The 16874-nt window shown below is 39.6% G+C and overlaps 1 protein-coding gene and 1 long non-coding RNA gene across 8 annotated transcripts in view; one reads left to right on the top strand and one right to left on the bottom strand.

Moving 5' to 3' along the window:
• SH3KBP1 (SH3 domain containing kinase binding protein 1) overlaps positions 1 to 16874 on the bottom strand; it is a 285503-nt gene that overhangs the window by 65208 nt on the left and 203421 nt on the right. For all 7 annotated transcript variants that reach the window (XM_053307972.1, XM_053307968.1, XM_053307970.1 and 4 more), the window contains one exon: positions 9386 to 9480. In XM_053307972.1, coding sequence (XP_053163947.1) covers positions 9386 to 9480 — 95 coding nt within the window. The remainder of the gene's footprint in view (positions 1 to 9385; positions 9481 to 16874) is intronic.
• LOC128350179 (uncharacterized) lies at positions 805 to 9209 on the top strand. The gene is made up of 4 exons (XR_008319191.1): positions 805 to 991; positions 3185 to 3323; positions 6831 to 6877; positions 8832 to 9209. It is a non-coding gene; the product is annotated as an uncharacterized LOC128350179 (long non-coding RNA).

Genomic DNA, 16874 nt, shown 5'->3' with positions numbered 1-16874 from the left:
GGTTTGCTAACAAATCTAGGGCAATTTAAAATTGCTAGCCTCCCAGATAGTGACTATCTCCCTGGAGAGTTACATTTGAATCTCTGTGGAAGCTTTTTACTTGCAGAACCAACCCATTTTACAAATTCAGTGTTAGAGGTGCGACCCTCTTGTGTAAGTTAGTCTGAAAGGACAGAAGAGCAAGTCTCAATTCTAAAAATCTTACTGTTCTTTGCTCAACATTTGCTGGCTACTGAGATAGCATTAGGCTACTGAGATAGCATCGTAGAGCACTATAGTAACATTGTCCATGTACTACATCCAGTGTTAATTTTTACCAAATCTCTGAAGGGCCATGGTGCTATTTTGCACTCTATGAGCTGGTTTGATATGGATTGCATTAATGCTAAAAAGGCGCTTGTCAGTGCATATCAAACATATAGGGATCATCTGTCGCTTTCTTCCCCCAGAGCATTATAAAACAGAAAAGCAATACAAACAGCTGTTGAAAACAGTTTCATTCACTGAGCCACCTGCACTTAAATTGAAAAGATGTTGAGAAAAAAATAATTCCGGAAGATTGAGTTAATTATGTTAATATATTTAGTTTGACTAAAGTGAAACAACTGATTCTTTAAAAAACAACAACATAGATGGCCTATTCTATCAAATTTCATTGTAGAGTGAAGGTTATTTTGCTATTCTAAACAATTCCCAGCGTAGCCTAACATGTAATGCCTAGGAGAAAGCTGGAGGAGGCAGGAGCAGGTTACCTAGGTAACCAAGAGAAGCAGCTGAACTGTTGCTGGAGCTGTTGGTGAGGGAGAGCAGTTAGAACTGTCAAGGAAGAAGAAGAGTGGAAAGAAGGCTACAGAAGAAGCTGAGGTGAAGAAGCAAAGACTTGCCTATTGACCCAGTTCCAGGATTTAAAGTGTCAGGCCTGACTGAAGCTTTGAGGGAGTTTGATGGGACGGTGGGAATGGCACCTCCAGAGGTGGGGGAATCTGTCAAGGTTTGTTTATACTGAACGTTTGTGACCACATTTTATTTACTTTACATCTGCTTCTTACTTTTGCCCATAAATTATTTTAAATTTACCCTGCTGGTTAGATCTTAATTTCTGAAAACCTGGGACCTGCTACACCAGTATATAACAATGCAAATTTTTTTTAAAAAGCAATACAACTTTGTTCAGAGTAGAAGTGGTGGATATGAAAACATACTGTAAAACTTAGCACAATCAATAATTACTTAAAGAGTCATTTATGAAAGAGCTAATTAATCTAATTGGGCAGAAAATCTAAACGTTTAAAGAAAGCAAGATATTGTCTCCAAAGTCAAATACATGCCCCAATAACTGGTGGAACTGTCCTTGAGAAAAGTGAGTTTGTGTTTGTATTTATGTTTGTGATGGTTTAAGGTTGTATTGACAACTTGTTAAAAGTTGTAAAAGCAAAACTTAAATCTATTCAAACTCTTACTTTGGAATGGTCAGAGGAACCCTCTTAGTGTCAATATTTACAAATTAGTTCAATAGTGCAGAAAGAAATACAAAAACAAGGTGGTAAGCTCAGAGACTTAACGGAATTTGAAGTATTAATAACCAAAAACACTGATCATTTGCTGAGATTGATATACAAGTTGCTGTTGAAATACAATTCAGAAACAGAACAGATTAAAGACTGTATGATTAAGTGGATGCAAAATTTAAACAGGACAATTGATATTCAACAATGGGAGCATCAATGGAAGGCAAACGTTAAATTTACAGCAAATAGCACCCTAAGAGAAAATTGGTACAAAATGTATTTCCGTTGGTACATTACTCCTGCGACCATTAGAAAGACGGACAGCAACTACCCAGGAGAATGTTGGAAATGCAAGGATAATGTGGGGACATTCTATCATATGTGGTGGATTTGTGGCAAAGCACAACAATTTTGGGGAAAAATTCACTTTAAGATACAACAAATTTTAAACCTAAAATTCCCCTATTCACCTGAGCTCTTTTTGTTAAATATGACTAAACCCTGTATACCTACCAAACATAAGGAGATGTCCTTATATATGATTACTGCCACCAGGATTCTCTATGCTGCCAACTGGCGGCTCTAGGCAACCCCAACTTTGGATGAATGGCTGCTAAAGCTATGGGAATACGCCTCGATGGCTAAGGTCACTGCTTATTTGCGGAATAACTCAGATGAAATATTTGTGTTAACTTGGGAACCTTTTATAAATTACAATATTTACAAGGTTAACACCCACACCCAAGATTTGGTTTTTTTTAAATATTGAGGGCTGACCAGCATATTATTTATATCTTTCTGTAATATCTATTCTGAGGGTGAAGGCTGACAAAGGGTGGAAGTAGAATCTTAGATTGTCATATGTAATATGTCATACTAGCCGACCCGCACAAAGCATCTGTGTGCTCTTTGGGATCGGTTGTTTTCTTCTCCCTCCCTCCCCACTCTCTTGCCCTCCCTCCTCCTCTCACCTCAACTCCGCAGCCGGGCCCCCCGCCTGTCTCCACGGCCGGGCCGGGTCCGCCGCCTGTCTCCGCAGCCAGGCCCCCCACCGCCTTGGTGACCAATCCTCCTGGGTGCGCCTCAGCCAATCAGACGCCTCCGCCACCCAACCAATCAGCTGGGCGCAGGGACACACATTCTAAGGCACACCCAGGAGAATTAATAATATAGATGTTAACTGCTGGAAGTTCAAGAGATAATGCAATCATGTTACTTCTTTTTATTTTCGTATTAAATAAACATATTTTTAAAAATAAAGTTGTATTGGAGGTTTTTGTACTGAAAGGAGTAGAAACAGCAAAAGCACTGTGGTAATTGGGCAGTGAGGATTCTGTATGCAGATTGGATGAGAGAGGATCTGTGACAGTTAATGTCAGTTTAAGTCAGGTTGAGGGTTGTGTTAATGGTTGGAAGATGTGCTGTGTTGTAGCTCTGTAAAAAAAGAAAGAAGTTATTTTTATGTTCAAACAAGAATATATATTTGGTTGTTCATCCTGAGTGGCACAGTTTAAACACAAGGACAGAAGGATAGTGGTGGCACAGTGGCCATGAGTTGCTTGAGTATTCAGGGCAAGAGCTGAAATTTACCTCAAGTGGTGGCAGGAGCTGATTAACATCTCAAAGCCCCAAGGTTAGACATCACAATACTGTATTACATATTCTGTTCTATTTAGTAGGTGGACCTTGTTACATGGCTTGTGTACGGAGCAAGACAATAGTGGATGTTGAACAACTTTTACATGGACCTTTGGCACTTGGATAAGATACAGTAAATTGTTCTATACCTCATGTCCACATTCTGAGAGAAACAAGGTAGGCAAATAGATGGATGGGTTGTTCATATGGTGGGTGGGTGTGCATGCACACTCATGTGTACTGTTGTCCAACTTCACTTGCAGAATATTTACACTTGCAAAACAGTGTTCTAGAGCAACTAGGCAAACGTTGCATTCCACCGTGAGTATAAAGTTGTGCAATATGTCAGCCACTGCATCCTGTGTCAATGTAATAACCCCAAATAGTGAAATAAAATATAACCCCAGGATCAAAAGTTAACTGATTAGTTTTACTGCCTTGTATGAAAAGGATTGATTTGATCATTTCAAATACTGAATCATACTTTGGATGCCTGGCCTCCATGTGTGGGGCCCAGGACAATTGCTCTTCTTGTGCTTCACCCCCACAAAGGCCCTGAGGACTATCCTTATGTTATTCCATGTGTATGTTTGTACATTATATTGTATTTAAAGGCAAATCCAGTTTAACTAATGCTTATTGTTCAACATTCAAAGCAAAGACTGGCTAGCTATTTTTCATCCATCTGGTCTAATTAGCACTCCTTATTCTGTGCAATTGGTTTAATTGTGCAATGATTTGCAGCTTTTTTTCTGCTGAACTGCAATAACTTCTTGGAACGTTATTGCTTTGTTTGGAACACATATTCACAATCCTGGTTATGGACTTTGCATTTCAGGAAATTAAAGTTCCATTCATTTGTTGCATTTATAGTGTCATTAGTCTCTGCTAACAAAAATCAACTGGCTAATACCTCTGTTAAGTGGTTGGGGTGGGACTACATGTTATATGTGGCTGCTGTTGAAAATGGCATCTTTGTGCCAAGTTCCATTCTTTCTGGTATGTCAGCCACTGTATCCAAGGGTGTGACCCAAGGGTGTGACTTCATCATTTTGTGCATTTTCCTTCCTCAACTCCATATCATTGTCTGCCACTGGTGGGAGCAGGGTAATGCATAATGTGATAATGCATGTAGTGAGTTCAGTGGTCCCAGGAATGGGGAGGTGGGGGTTGATTTAGATGCCTTTTTTGAAAGCAGCTCCGTGCCATGTATAGTGTGCAGGTAATACATAAGGTTAGGGCAAATGAAAAACCCAAAGGCAAAGCAACATTACACTAAGTGATGCCCATGCTCAGTATAATTTATTGTAATAATAAATTAGTACTATAGCATGAGATAGTAAAAAGAAACCATTAATTTACAAAATTGAGAGGGGGGTCATCTACCTAAAAACTATGAGGAATACAGGGGTGCAAAAATAATGTATATACAGTGGTCCCTCTACTTACGAAATTAATCCGTTCCAAATGCACATTTGTAAGTCGAAAAGTTCGTAAGTCGAAAAGCGGTTTCCCATAGGAATGCATTGGGAATGGATTAATGCGTTCCGGAGCCTAGAAAAAAGACCCAGACCCCCAGTAAGGCTTGCAAACTGCACAGGAACATTTCTTTTCAAGAATAAACAGGCAGTAAACAGGCAGGCAAGTCAAGGAAACCGCATGTAAAATTCGTAAGTTGAGGAAACCCCATCTAAAAATTTGTAAGTCGAAAAAACCGCATCTAAAACCGGATCTAAAACTGCCGTTTGTAACTCGAAAAATACTTATGTCGAGTAGTTCGTAAGTCGAGGGACCACTGTATATCTTAATTATGGTTGATTGTTCTATGCCTTGTTTTTTTATTTGTAAATTTTAATAATCTGATACAGCCAATGAGCAAAATAATAAAGCTAGATTGAGAGGACTATACTTTAATTATTTTACAGTCCATATAATTCATATTTTTTAGTAAGAAATAGAATGCAAGAACCTGATGTCTTTATTTTCTGTTAATTAAGTGTACATGGGATTGGCTATAAAGACCTTTTCCTCTTTATGCTTGAGTGAAAAGCTTTTCCAGGGCAAATAGCAGGCATGGGTGAGTGGGAGATTTGTTTCAGAACTATCACAGGGACAGAGGGTTACACCTCTCTCCTTCAATGAATGGTCCCAACTTGTGGGGGCTGATTCAGCTGTTATTCACTCAATTTAAAAAGCAAAAAACCAAGCACACTAGTTCTAATTGCATGCTTAAAAGTAATGCATAGTTGGATCCCAACTCTGCACTCTGTTCCACTACCACCAACACTGAAACATTATGTATTTGTTTTGTAAAAACAATATGTATATTTTGTTCTTACAAAACAAAAATATTTTTGGCAGAGTCTGTTTTCATAAAACAATGACCATGTGCACAATTAAGAATTCAGAACTAAAAGCCATATGACAGGCAGCCCTGAGAGCATTGCACAAGTAGTTGCACATCTGCTAAAAACTGCATACCTGGACTTGTACTGTGTTAATTAAATTGGAAATAATGTAAGTAGTGATATGCAACTGTGAGCACGCAGCTGTAAGTAGTTGCACAAGTGCCAACTTGCAGAACACACCAGGGCTGCCTGCTAAGTAAGCTGTAGCATTGTTGACCAGGAATCCTTATGACAACTAATACTGACATCTATTTCATAATCTGGAGCGAGAAAGAGATCTGTTTACCTAAAATGTATCTGCTTGTTTAACTTCAGTAGGTCTGCTGGTTTGTTCTATCCCTCACCTAATGCATATCCCAGATACTAAAGAGAAGAGGAAATATTAAGAGCATTAAGTTTTATATAGTGGCAATGGAAGAAACATTAGGGTTTTAACAGAAGGGGGAAAGGAAACAGAGGATGGTGTCATGAACCTGTATTCAGAACAAAGTGGACATCCTTGGATAATTCAAGGGATGAGATAGGGTGAGAAGAACCTATGACCCAGACCTTGGGTGTCCCGTGTTGCAGAAACCTCCCATGCAAGAAGAACTTGGGGAACCTGAGCTAGCATTTCCATCATGACCTGAGGACACAGCCCTGTCTTTGACCTCCAACCCAGAGGGGTCCCTAGAGGAATTACCAGTATTAGCAGAGGCCCCCCAAGCATCACAGGAGCCAACCATTAAAAAAACCCAGGCAAGGTCCTTTCAAGAAGCAGATCCTTCTCCAGGGAAGGGTCAGGGCCAAGTCACCATGTTTGGGCAACAACCTGCTTTGGAGCCATTGGAGCAACATTCCATTAATGTTGCCATACCCAGCTCCTGTAATCCTGCTCGATGTTATCTGAACCTTTCCTGGTCCTCAAAGCTGCTCAAGGTTGATGGCACTCCTGTATCCTTACCTTGGTGGAGTCTTAGCTCAGCCCACAACAGGTAGATAGTGCAAGTTGAGGTAATAGGAACAGAACTCTCCATCTACCATATGATCCAACCCATTACTTTCTTCTTCTGCTGCTTCTTTTTTTAAAGCTGAAAGTTCTCTGAGAATGTTTGACTTGAATTTTTGATAGGTGATGCAAATAATTCTACAGAACTGCCTCCCAGTTGTTACTTTCCTTTACAAAACAAAACAACCTACTGCTGCTTTTATTTTGTGGCAAAGATGATAACAGTGCTTTTCTTTTCTTTTTTGTTTTTGTAACCAACCCCGCCCTCTGCCCCAACTCTCTCTGGAGGATGCTATTTCAGCTCATAGTAAGCCAAGACACACATGGGACAGAATGTGAGTATGGGGCTACTAAATCTGAAGAGGCAAATACTTTGGGGAGGGAAATCTTACAAGAGCAGTGAGTGAATTTCATTTAATCATAATAAAATACTTTCAGTTGTATTAACTGGTCTTTAAAGTGTCATTTTGACACAAGTCAGAAAGTTAATTTTTCATCTCACTGTGATAATTTAGAGGAGAGCATAATTAAGTTTAGTTTTTTAGGATAATAAAATATCTGTGTCAGAATGGTCAAACTTAAAGAACAAAAATTTCATTTCCCATATACTAATGAATTTAAGATGATGAAATTCATTCTAAATCCTAAATTAGTGTATCCTCTGAATGAAGAAATACCATTGTGCCCTTCTTTAAATGACCACAACAAGATGAACAAAATGGTGTGTTGTGCCAGGAAATGCAATGACTGAGCCGTGGTGGTGATGACATATGTGAAATGTACCTATATCAAGAAGAATTCCAGAGATAATTAATACTGAGTTTGGAAATGCTTTTAATGTACATGATTAACTTATTAATTTATTATTTAATTCTTAAAAATCAAGTCAATAACTAAGATTAGAAAGGCTTATGTTTAGTTTTTCCATAAAAGCATACTCCAGCATCTTTATGAATATTAAAATTATGTGGATAACATGACATCATCAGTTCTATGGCTTGTTAGAAGTAGTATCTAGTAGGGCTGGCAATATTGGGTTTACAGTTCCTGAAATGACCTGATAGAGGCCATTCCAGAGGGTATAGAAGATATTCCAGATCCCAAACAGGGAAGCCTATTTTGGTCCAGAATTATCCGATACTGTTCAGGAAATTCAAAAGCGTTCTGGAACTCCAAATGGTGGTAGGAAATTGCATTCCCACTGCCTATTACTGCTGGGAGTGGGGGAGCAATTTTCTGCCATCTATGTGCCTACCCTTGCATTTCTCTCTTTCTCTTTTTTAATTTTGTAGCTGGTTATTTTACTTATAGTTTGAAAAATAAAGTGGTAGATTCTCTGATGTTACATAACTTTTCTTGCCCGATTCTCCGCAAGTAAAATTTCTGGGTTACTAATAAATAAATAAATAAATAAATAAATAAATAAGGTAGTAAGATCCACTTGTAATTAAATACACAGTCTAGCCATCCTTATTAATTGCGTGCCAACTTTCAGGGCTCCTTTTTTAGCTCCCCCCCTCCAGAGATTTTTTTTTTAAATTTCCCAGTAGACGTCTATAGGGATTTCTGCCTATTAAAAATGGACTCTGAAGCTGATACTGGAATTCAGAAGGGTCCAGAGAACCTGGAATAACTATGTTTCCGATTTGATCTGGAATTTATGATCGTGCACAGTGCTAGAAGCCAATATAAACTTTAAAAAGTATACACAAAGATCTGAATAGATGCAAAAATAAAAATGTGCTGTTTCATATTTCATACAAGATTAGTTCCTAGAAGAGCATACAGATTTTCTGGCCAGCACAGGATTTACTGATATTATCCCTCAGGAAAATGGTTCAAATTGAAGGACAACTGAAGTTTATGTTGCTGAAACTGAAGTGGTATCTTATCTAAACAGTATTAGGAAAGCAGAATCAGGAATATTCCTGGAGCCCTCAGTTATGGTACAAGGGGTCACCGGCCTTCTCATTTCCCCTCTCATCTTTCAAAGGGCCCTTTGTGTGGCACAGAGGTATGGTAATGTAGAATATAAGCATTTGTGCTTACTGCTTTTCAGTGAAGGAGGCATGAATTGTATTGTTTAAATAAGGGGGCATGTCACCCTTTTCACAGGAACCTTGCTTCAGTACTGCTTAATTCTGAATGGTTTTTAGAAGGAGGAAAGCAGTTCTGGATTACTGCAACTGCAAGCCAAAACACCCCAAGACAGATGTAGTGTCTACTTGTGGCATTTACTGTATGTCATTAAGCATTTTCATTGTCCTTGGTGTTTTATTCATGTTTTAGGCTGTGATCCTATGCAAACTTACATGAGAGAACGCTCCTTTGAACACAATGGAATTTACTTCTGGGTATGCATGAAAGAGAAGAAGAGGACGACCAGCAGCAAGGTGGATGGACTCGATTATGACAGCAATGAATGCACCACTGAGAGATCTTAAAGGCCAAGTTGAAGACAGATCATCCTGGAAAGAATCTATCTATGTGGTCGCTAAGAGTCAACACCGACTTGATGGCACTTAATCAAGCAATGCATGAATAGGATTAGGATGTAAAGGAGGGAATGCAAGAAGCAAAGACAGGATACATAGTGCTGAAAACCAATTAATGATGTAGAATAAACATTATGCCTTTTAAAACTAGGAATAAATATTTCCAAAGACATAGCATGATCCATCAGTGTTTTTCATATAACAAATTATGCTTTAGTGCCAGCCCTAAAACTATACATCATGATCACACAAAGAGACCCATTTTGACTGAGCATTAGCAAGTGTCAAAAGCTATTTTTCATATAAAAATGCATGACAACTTTTTAAACAGAAAAACATTACAATTACCTTATTTACAAGAGTGACAATATCACCTTCTTTGATTGTCAATTCATCTTCATTCTGTGCTTCATATGGAAATATAACTTTGCAATACTCCTTTACTGAAAGAAAAACAAACACACACCCAATGTATTTCAATATATCACTATCTAAACATACTCCCTCTACATATAATCATGTACAGGCGAACCTTGGTATTCACAGGGGTTCTGTTCCCCGCAATTACCATGGATAAGGAAACTGCAAATACTGAGTCATTAGGTCAATGGGATTGCCGGGGTTAGGTTCCCGCAGGTCCAGAAATTGTCGGGGAAACGACCAGAAAATGTAAAAAATGGGAGAAATAAAGTGCCCTACCATGCTCCGTGGGCCTTCAGCTGCCCAGCAATGCCCCCCAGAAGTCCAAATTGCCGCATTTCCCCATGATTTTCCAAAAGAAAGATGGGGGGGGGAGGTTGTCCCAAATAAGCCACGTAATGGTTCCTCTTCACAAAATGGTGGCTGGAAATGACCTTCGAGGTCATTTCCAGCTGTCTCCAAAACGGGGATATGCAAAATTAACCCTTTTGGTTGTTTTTTTTCCATGTATGCCGAGATGAAATGTCAATTGTGTTTTAAATTTCTTGCTTTTAAATTTTTTTTTGTTTTTGTTTTTAATTAATGTTTTACTTTTAATCTTGTTGTAAACTGCCCAGAGACGTAAGTTTTGGGTGGTGTAAAAATATGATAAATAAATTAAATAAATAAATTACTTGACTGCAGATATGCATAACAGTGGATGCTGGATCAGCTTATAGTGAGGTCCACCTGAACTGCAAAAAGTACAGGTGGACCAGCTGAAGCGGCGAGGTAGATGATTAGAGTGCAAGTGGAAGAAGGTGGGAGTCTGATCGGGCACAACGCAGAGAACACTGGAAGACCTATGCTCTGGCAGTGTGGGCGGCAAAGAAGCAGTTCTTTTCTGCCCGCATTGCTTCCACAAATTCACATCCAGCTGAGTTGTCTAGGGTTGTGAGGGGGCTAGTATGTTCCTCCTACTTGAATTTAAACTTGGAACCATCTTGGATGGTTAAACTTGGAACCACGGCCACTTGCTGTGACGTTTTTACCGACTTCTTTGCGGATAAATTCTCTCATATTTGCGCCAATCTGGATTCCATAGTTACTGCAGAGTCTACTGTGGCGGTGTCCAGCAACTCCTCTTATGGGATTAGATTAGATGCTGTTTAAAAATATTGTTTTTAAAATTTTAAATTGTTTTAATGTTTTAAACTTTTTGTTTTTGTTTTAACTAATGTTTTAATTCCTGTTTTTAATTTGTTGTAAACCGCCCAGAGATGTAAGTTTTGGGTGGTATAAAAATATGTTAAATAAATAATAAATAGGTCATTTTTGGTTTGTGACTCCTGAGGAAGTGGACTAACTGCTTCGGACTGTGTGTCCTACAACCTGTTTTCTTGACCCTTGCCCAACTTAGCTTATCTCATCTGATAATCATATTATAGAAATAGAAATAAATAATAATATAGAAACTGAATAAATATAACAACAACAGACCTGTTTCTAATCTTCCATGGTTGGGCAAGGTGGTTGAATGGGTGGTGGCCTCTCAGCTCTAGGCAGTTTTATATGATACAGATTATCTAGACCCATTTCAAACTGGCTTTTGTGTGGGCTATGGGGTTGAGACTGCCATGGCCTGACAGAAGATCTCAACTGGCTATCGACAGAGAGAGTGTGACTCTGCTGATCCTTTTTGATCTCTCTGAGGCTTTCGATACCATCGACCATGGTATCCTTCTGGACTTTATGAGAGGGGTGTGATTGGGTGGCACTGTTTTACAGTGGTTCCACTCCTACCTCTCTGGCAGTTTCCAGATGGTGTCACTTGGAGACTGTTGTTCTGCTAAGCAAGAACTGAAGTGTGGAGTCTCACAAGGCTCCATATGGTCTTCAATGCTTTTTAACATCTACATGAAACTGCTGTGAGGTTTGGTGCTATCAATATGCTGATGACACCCAGATCTACTTCTCCATGCCAACCTCATCAGGAAATGTCATATCTTCCCTAAATGCCTGCCTGGAGGCAGCAATGGGCTGGATGAGGATAACAAACTGAGATTGAATCCAAATAAGACAGAGGTACTGACTGCTGGGGGTTGGGATCCAAGAGATGGTTTAGATCTGCCTATTCTGGATGGAGTTACACTCCCCTGAAAGATCAGGTACGTAGCTTGGGAGTGCTCCTGGACCCAAAACTAACCCTGGTTTCTCAGGTTGAGGCAGTGGCCAGGAGCGCTTTTTATCTACTTTGGCTGATACATCAGCTACTTCCATTTCTAGAGGTGAATGACCTTAAAACAGTGGTACCTATGCTGGTAACCCCCAGGCTTAACTACTTTAATGCGCTCTACATGGGGTTGCCTTTGTACATAGTCCAGGAACTACAATTGGTACAGAATGAGGCAGCCAGATTGGTCTCTGGGACAACATGAAGGGACCACATAACACCAGTTTTAAAAGAACTGCACTGACTGCCAATATGTTTCCGGGTGAAATACAAAGTGCTCGTTATTACCTATAAAGCCCTTAATGGCTTGGGTCCATGCTATTTGAGAGAGATCTGGTTATAGGTAGGTCCAGTTACGGTAGCCACCGGCTCGTTTGGTGGTGACACAGGACCGGGCTTTCTCTGTGGCTGCCCAGGGTTTTGGAATATGCTCCCTGCTAAAACAAGAGCATCTCCTTCTTTGTTTGTTTTCAGGAATAACCTCAAGACTCTGTTTTCTCAGGCATTTAATTAGAATTTTAATAATGTTAAAAACTTGTTTTAATAATTATTTTATTCTATTGTTTTTTATTGTCATTTATTATAATTTGTTAAATATTTTCCATTGTATATATTTTACGGTGTACAAATATTTGTACACTACCTAGATATGTACATATCAGGCAGTATAAAAATATGTTAAATGAATAATAAAACCAACAAAAAAGAATTTCCTAAAGTTTCAAAAGCAGCTGGCTTTTAGAAAGTTTATGAAATATTAAAACATTTGATGTTCACACAACAAAGAAGAACAGTGAGGGTTTCTGCAGAAATGCTAATTAAAAAGCTACTCTGGAAATACCGTGCTTATTTGACATTCACATTATGGCTGTCTTAAGGTATAACCTGTAGCATCACCACTTAGCACTAATATTTTTAAAGGGAGTGGAATAGAAACAACATGCCTGGAGTTACCAACCAGAGCATCACAATCGCCCTGCTTCTCTCCCACCATCAGCTGCTGGAGCATGTTTAGTAAGTGGTGCACCTTAGATAAGCAGTTTGCCCTCAGAATGTTTCAGGAGTTTTGTGTAGTACCAGAGAGAAAGGATGGGCTGAGAAGGCCTGCAGAGAACACTGTTTATGGACCTGCTTTTTTAAATTTTATTTGCAAGATGTAGCCATCCAAAAGTTGCAGTTCTTCCACCTACTGAATACAGCCTGACCATCCACTGATCCAAAGGAACTGTGAGTTTCATTCTGATCACCAGACTGGTGGCTCTTCCAGATAGGACTTTTCCAAGTACAATTTTACTCTGTTTTGGCAGGCTTGCATCGTCTTTTCCAGTGTGAATTCATACTCTGTTCAGATATACAGGAGAGTCCTGGTGTGATTTTCTCAGCACTATCTGCTGGCCAATTCTTGCTTTCTGTAAAGAACCACTATTCATCAGAAAAGTAGTAAGCGTTTATTCATGGTATGCAAGAACCAGCCAGAAGATGGCTGAGAAAAATATCACTAGGACCCTGGCTTTGTATTTCACAATGGCTAGAATTAGTAAGCTTGCTGAAGTGTGTGGAAACAAGGTAAAATTGACCTTGGAAAAGTGCCTTTCCAGCACTTATTATTGCTATCTGGGAGAGCCCTGGAAGTCATGGAATTATAATATCGCTTTAAAATATACTAGCTGAACCGGCGCACAGTATCTGTGCTGCTAGTCTTTCCTCGTCACTTCCCCCCTCCCTTCCACTCCAATCTATTTCCCGTCATTTTCGCCTGCTGGCTGCCTCCTTTGCCAGGGCCTGCCTCCTCCTCTGCCGCTCTCCCCCCTCCCAGCCCCCACAACAGGCCCAGTTGCTGCGCCAGCCTCCGCCCAGCCATTTTTGGGAAACTGCTGCTGCCAGCCACCCAGCTGGGCTCCTCTTGGTGGCACAGCTCAGCCGCCCGCCGCCTCCTCTCCTTGCTAGCTGTGCCCAGCTGCCGGAGTGGCACCCCCTCGGCCTCCTCCACCAACCCCCAACCGACATTTCCCTCAGACCCGAACTCTCGCAGCATGTCGCAAGAGTTCCATCGCCAAATCCTGGGCACGCATGGTCCCAAGAGAATTAAATATATAGTAGTTCTTATATTGTTCTATGCATCCCTGTGGGTGCTGAAGAGGACTGCAACTTATTACAGAGTCATATAGTAGGAGATCACTATAAGGCAATAGCAATCAGTCTAATTATACATATTGCAAGTTGTGCATATTGCATTTCATATAAATTGTTGAATGTTAAATTTAATAAACTATAAAATTATTAAAGAGTTACAACAGGATTCCCAAAAGGAATCCTTTTGATACTGCCCCCTAATATAACATACTTTTGTGACCATACCTCAGTGATTAAAGCTACTGATTTGATTAGGCAGAGATTTAAAAACACACATTCTTTTTCAATGAGAGGGATGAGCTTGCTTGCTGCTGCTTAGCTTTTCAGACCCAGGCTTTATGTTTGAAACCATCAGTTTAATTTTGGGTTACAAGTATTTTATCATTATTTGCTCTTTATAGCAGCAACTGCTGAAAATTCTGATTCAGACTACTAAGATGCTGCAAAGGGAACCAGCATTTTCACAACCTTCTTTGTAACGGTAATTCTTTGTACACATCTTCCACACTAATCATCAGGAATTTAAAGAAGTCCCAAAGAGCTGTTCCACCATATGTGAGGTTCAGGGAGCCAGATGAGGAGTCATAAGCCAACTACCAGTCAGCTCCTCCACTATTCCCAAAGCCGAGGACAGGCACAGCAATGGCTTCTTTGGCTGATGGGCCAGAAGAGAGTTCCTTTATTAGAAGACACTCATGAGAGCTCATCTCCTGAGAGAGACTTCTTCTAGACCATCAGCCAAAAGAAGCACTGCTTTTGTGCCTGCCCTTGGCTTTGTACATGATGGTGGAGCTGGGTGGTTGTTGGCTTCTGTCTCCAAGCCCACGTCCCATTGCCCCTGACCATCCACACACCTTGAAGACAGCAAGCGAGGCCCCTGCGTCCTAAAAGCTCTCTCCTGATCCTCTTTAAAGATACTTGCAACTTCAGGACATCCCTACCAACAATTTGAGAATTCTTCTTAGAATTCCCAGAATTGTATGTCTGCCAGATGGGGCTCCTGCAATAAAAGGACTTCTTTAACTTCAGAAGTTACATCTTGTAGCTCCCTCCCTCTCTTTCTCTTTCTCCTTGGCCTGAACCAGCCTGACCTGAATTAATCAGTGATAGTTCTTCTTGGCCTCCTTAACCACATCAAAGAAACAACAGAGAAATTGTTTTCCCCCCCCCATTAAACATTTTTTGTAATTATATTTCCGCTGCCACCAATTATATGATGAAGCCTCTCTAACCCTTATAACATAACTCTATATAACATGGCTTTGGAGGCATGAGGAGGATTTGCTACAGAAATCAGATGTACTTTAAAACAAAACAAGAATAATATTTAAAGATCTTATCTGAGGTTTGTTTCACTACTACTTAGTAGGACTGATGGTGATGAGAATAATAATACAGGGGTCTGCTTTAAAATCCAATGATAATCTTAATCTAGTATTACTTGTCTGTAGTTTATTTGTATTTCAAAGAAGTTGTCGCCCTGTATCAGAAAAATGTATTTCTGAAATAATTTTTCTACACTTCTCACATACCACACTTTTTGATATCTCTTTTGCCCTTAAAAACCCTCTTTGCCTGGTCTGCTATGTACAAGAACCACTTTCTGCTACAGTGGTTTTCAGTGCTCTGGAAATAGCTGTCATGCTTCTCATTCCCATCACACAGCTCTGAGGAGAATTCCAAAACCCAAAGCAAGATTAAGAGTCCTTCCTTAAAGCCATGGTGGCATTTGATCTACTTGCTATTGTTATCAGAACTTAGAAAATGGAGAAGTTATTTTAAAAAAACCACCCTGTGGCCTTCAAAATAGACAGGAAGGTGGGGAAAATGACAAGGGAAAGAGCATTTGCGGATAATATAGGTTTCATAATTTTGAGGAAGCTTTTACGGAAAATCACATTTCTGGTTCTTTGAATAAATGGGGATTTCAGACTTATTTGCCTTTCTGTTATAAAGAAAGAACAATTAGGGAACATCTATAAAAGTACTTTATTTCCTTAAAGTACCATTTTTAGAATTCCCTCAACAAATTCCAGTTTTTTACTTCTGTTTAGCAATTTCAATGCAGCATAATCAGAAATCCTTTCGAATTTCCTTCTCTCCATTTCTCTTGCAATTTTAGCAGTTCCAATGTACCTTGTCCTCATTATGAACTACTAAATCAAATTAAATCAAATGAATCTTTATTACGGTCACTTACCAGCATAAAGTATAAGGGATAACTATATATTACATATTAAAAATAAAAGTAGATTTTACAAGCCTAGGTATGAGCAACACAATACAATCATATGCTAAAAGACCATAAATATCAGAAATAGAAGTAGTATTTAAAAGAAAACTATGGCTTTCTAGGTCAAAATCAAGACCGCAAACTAAATGACCCTTAATGGCTGGGATCTGAAGATTGCAGTTAACAATAATTAATAATGGCCATAAAAGAATCATAAAGGCATAAAAGCAAAAATGCATTAAAAGGTTATATGAAAGGCGTGGAGGCATATAAAACCATACAAGGGCAACTATATAGTAAGAGTTTTATCAATTTAAGGCAATGTGAAAAGCCAAGAAGCTGTGGGACTGTAGAACTGCAGGAGCACAGGGCTGCCATGAAGCACTCTGAGGCAGCAGGCAAAGGGCATGCTGGAGTTAGTCCATAAAGTTGGGCGCTGGGCACGAGCAATAGGTAATCATCCACCGGATTTTAATTACAGCTGCGCAAAACCTGGCAACACTGTAAAGTGGTGGCGGGGTTGTTTTCAGAGAGCAGTAGAGATAGTGGTCCCTCTAATTTTTTTCATCTCTGTGTGAAATGAGTTTTGTTCTGGATGGCAGTATCAAGGTAGTGTGTGCGCATGTGCATTCAAAACGGGGCCTTCCTGATTCAATCTGAGCGGGATCTAAAATGAACTGAGCGGATATTCAAAAACTTGTGAGTGCACGCATGTGTGCACGCCTTAGAGGGAACAGTGAGTAGAGAGCTGAAAATTGGTCCATATGGTTAGGATACTTAGGGAATAGTGATAGAATGAAGGTGGAGTGAATATCCCTGTAATATGAACATTGAAGAAG

The sequence above is a fragment of the Hemicordylus capensis genome, chromosome 3 (assembly GCF_027244095.1).
Source record: "Hemicordylus capensis ecotype Gifberg chromosome 3, rHemCap1.1.pri, whole genome shotgun sequence".
Lineage (NCBI taxonomy): Eukaryota > Metazoa > Chordata > Lepidosauria > Squamata > Cordylidae > Hemicordylus > Hemicordylus capensis.
Note: the sequence above shows the minus strand (reverse complement) of the source record. Positions and strands in the feature narration are given on the sequence as shown.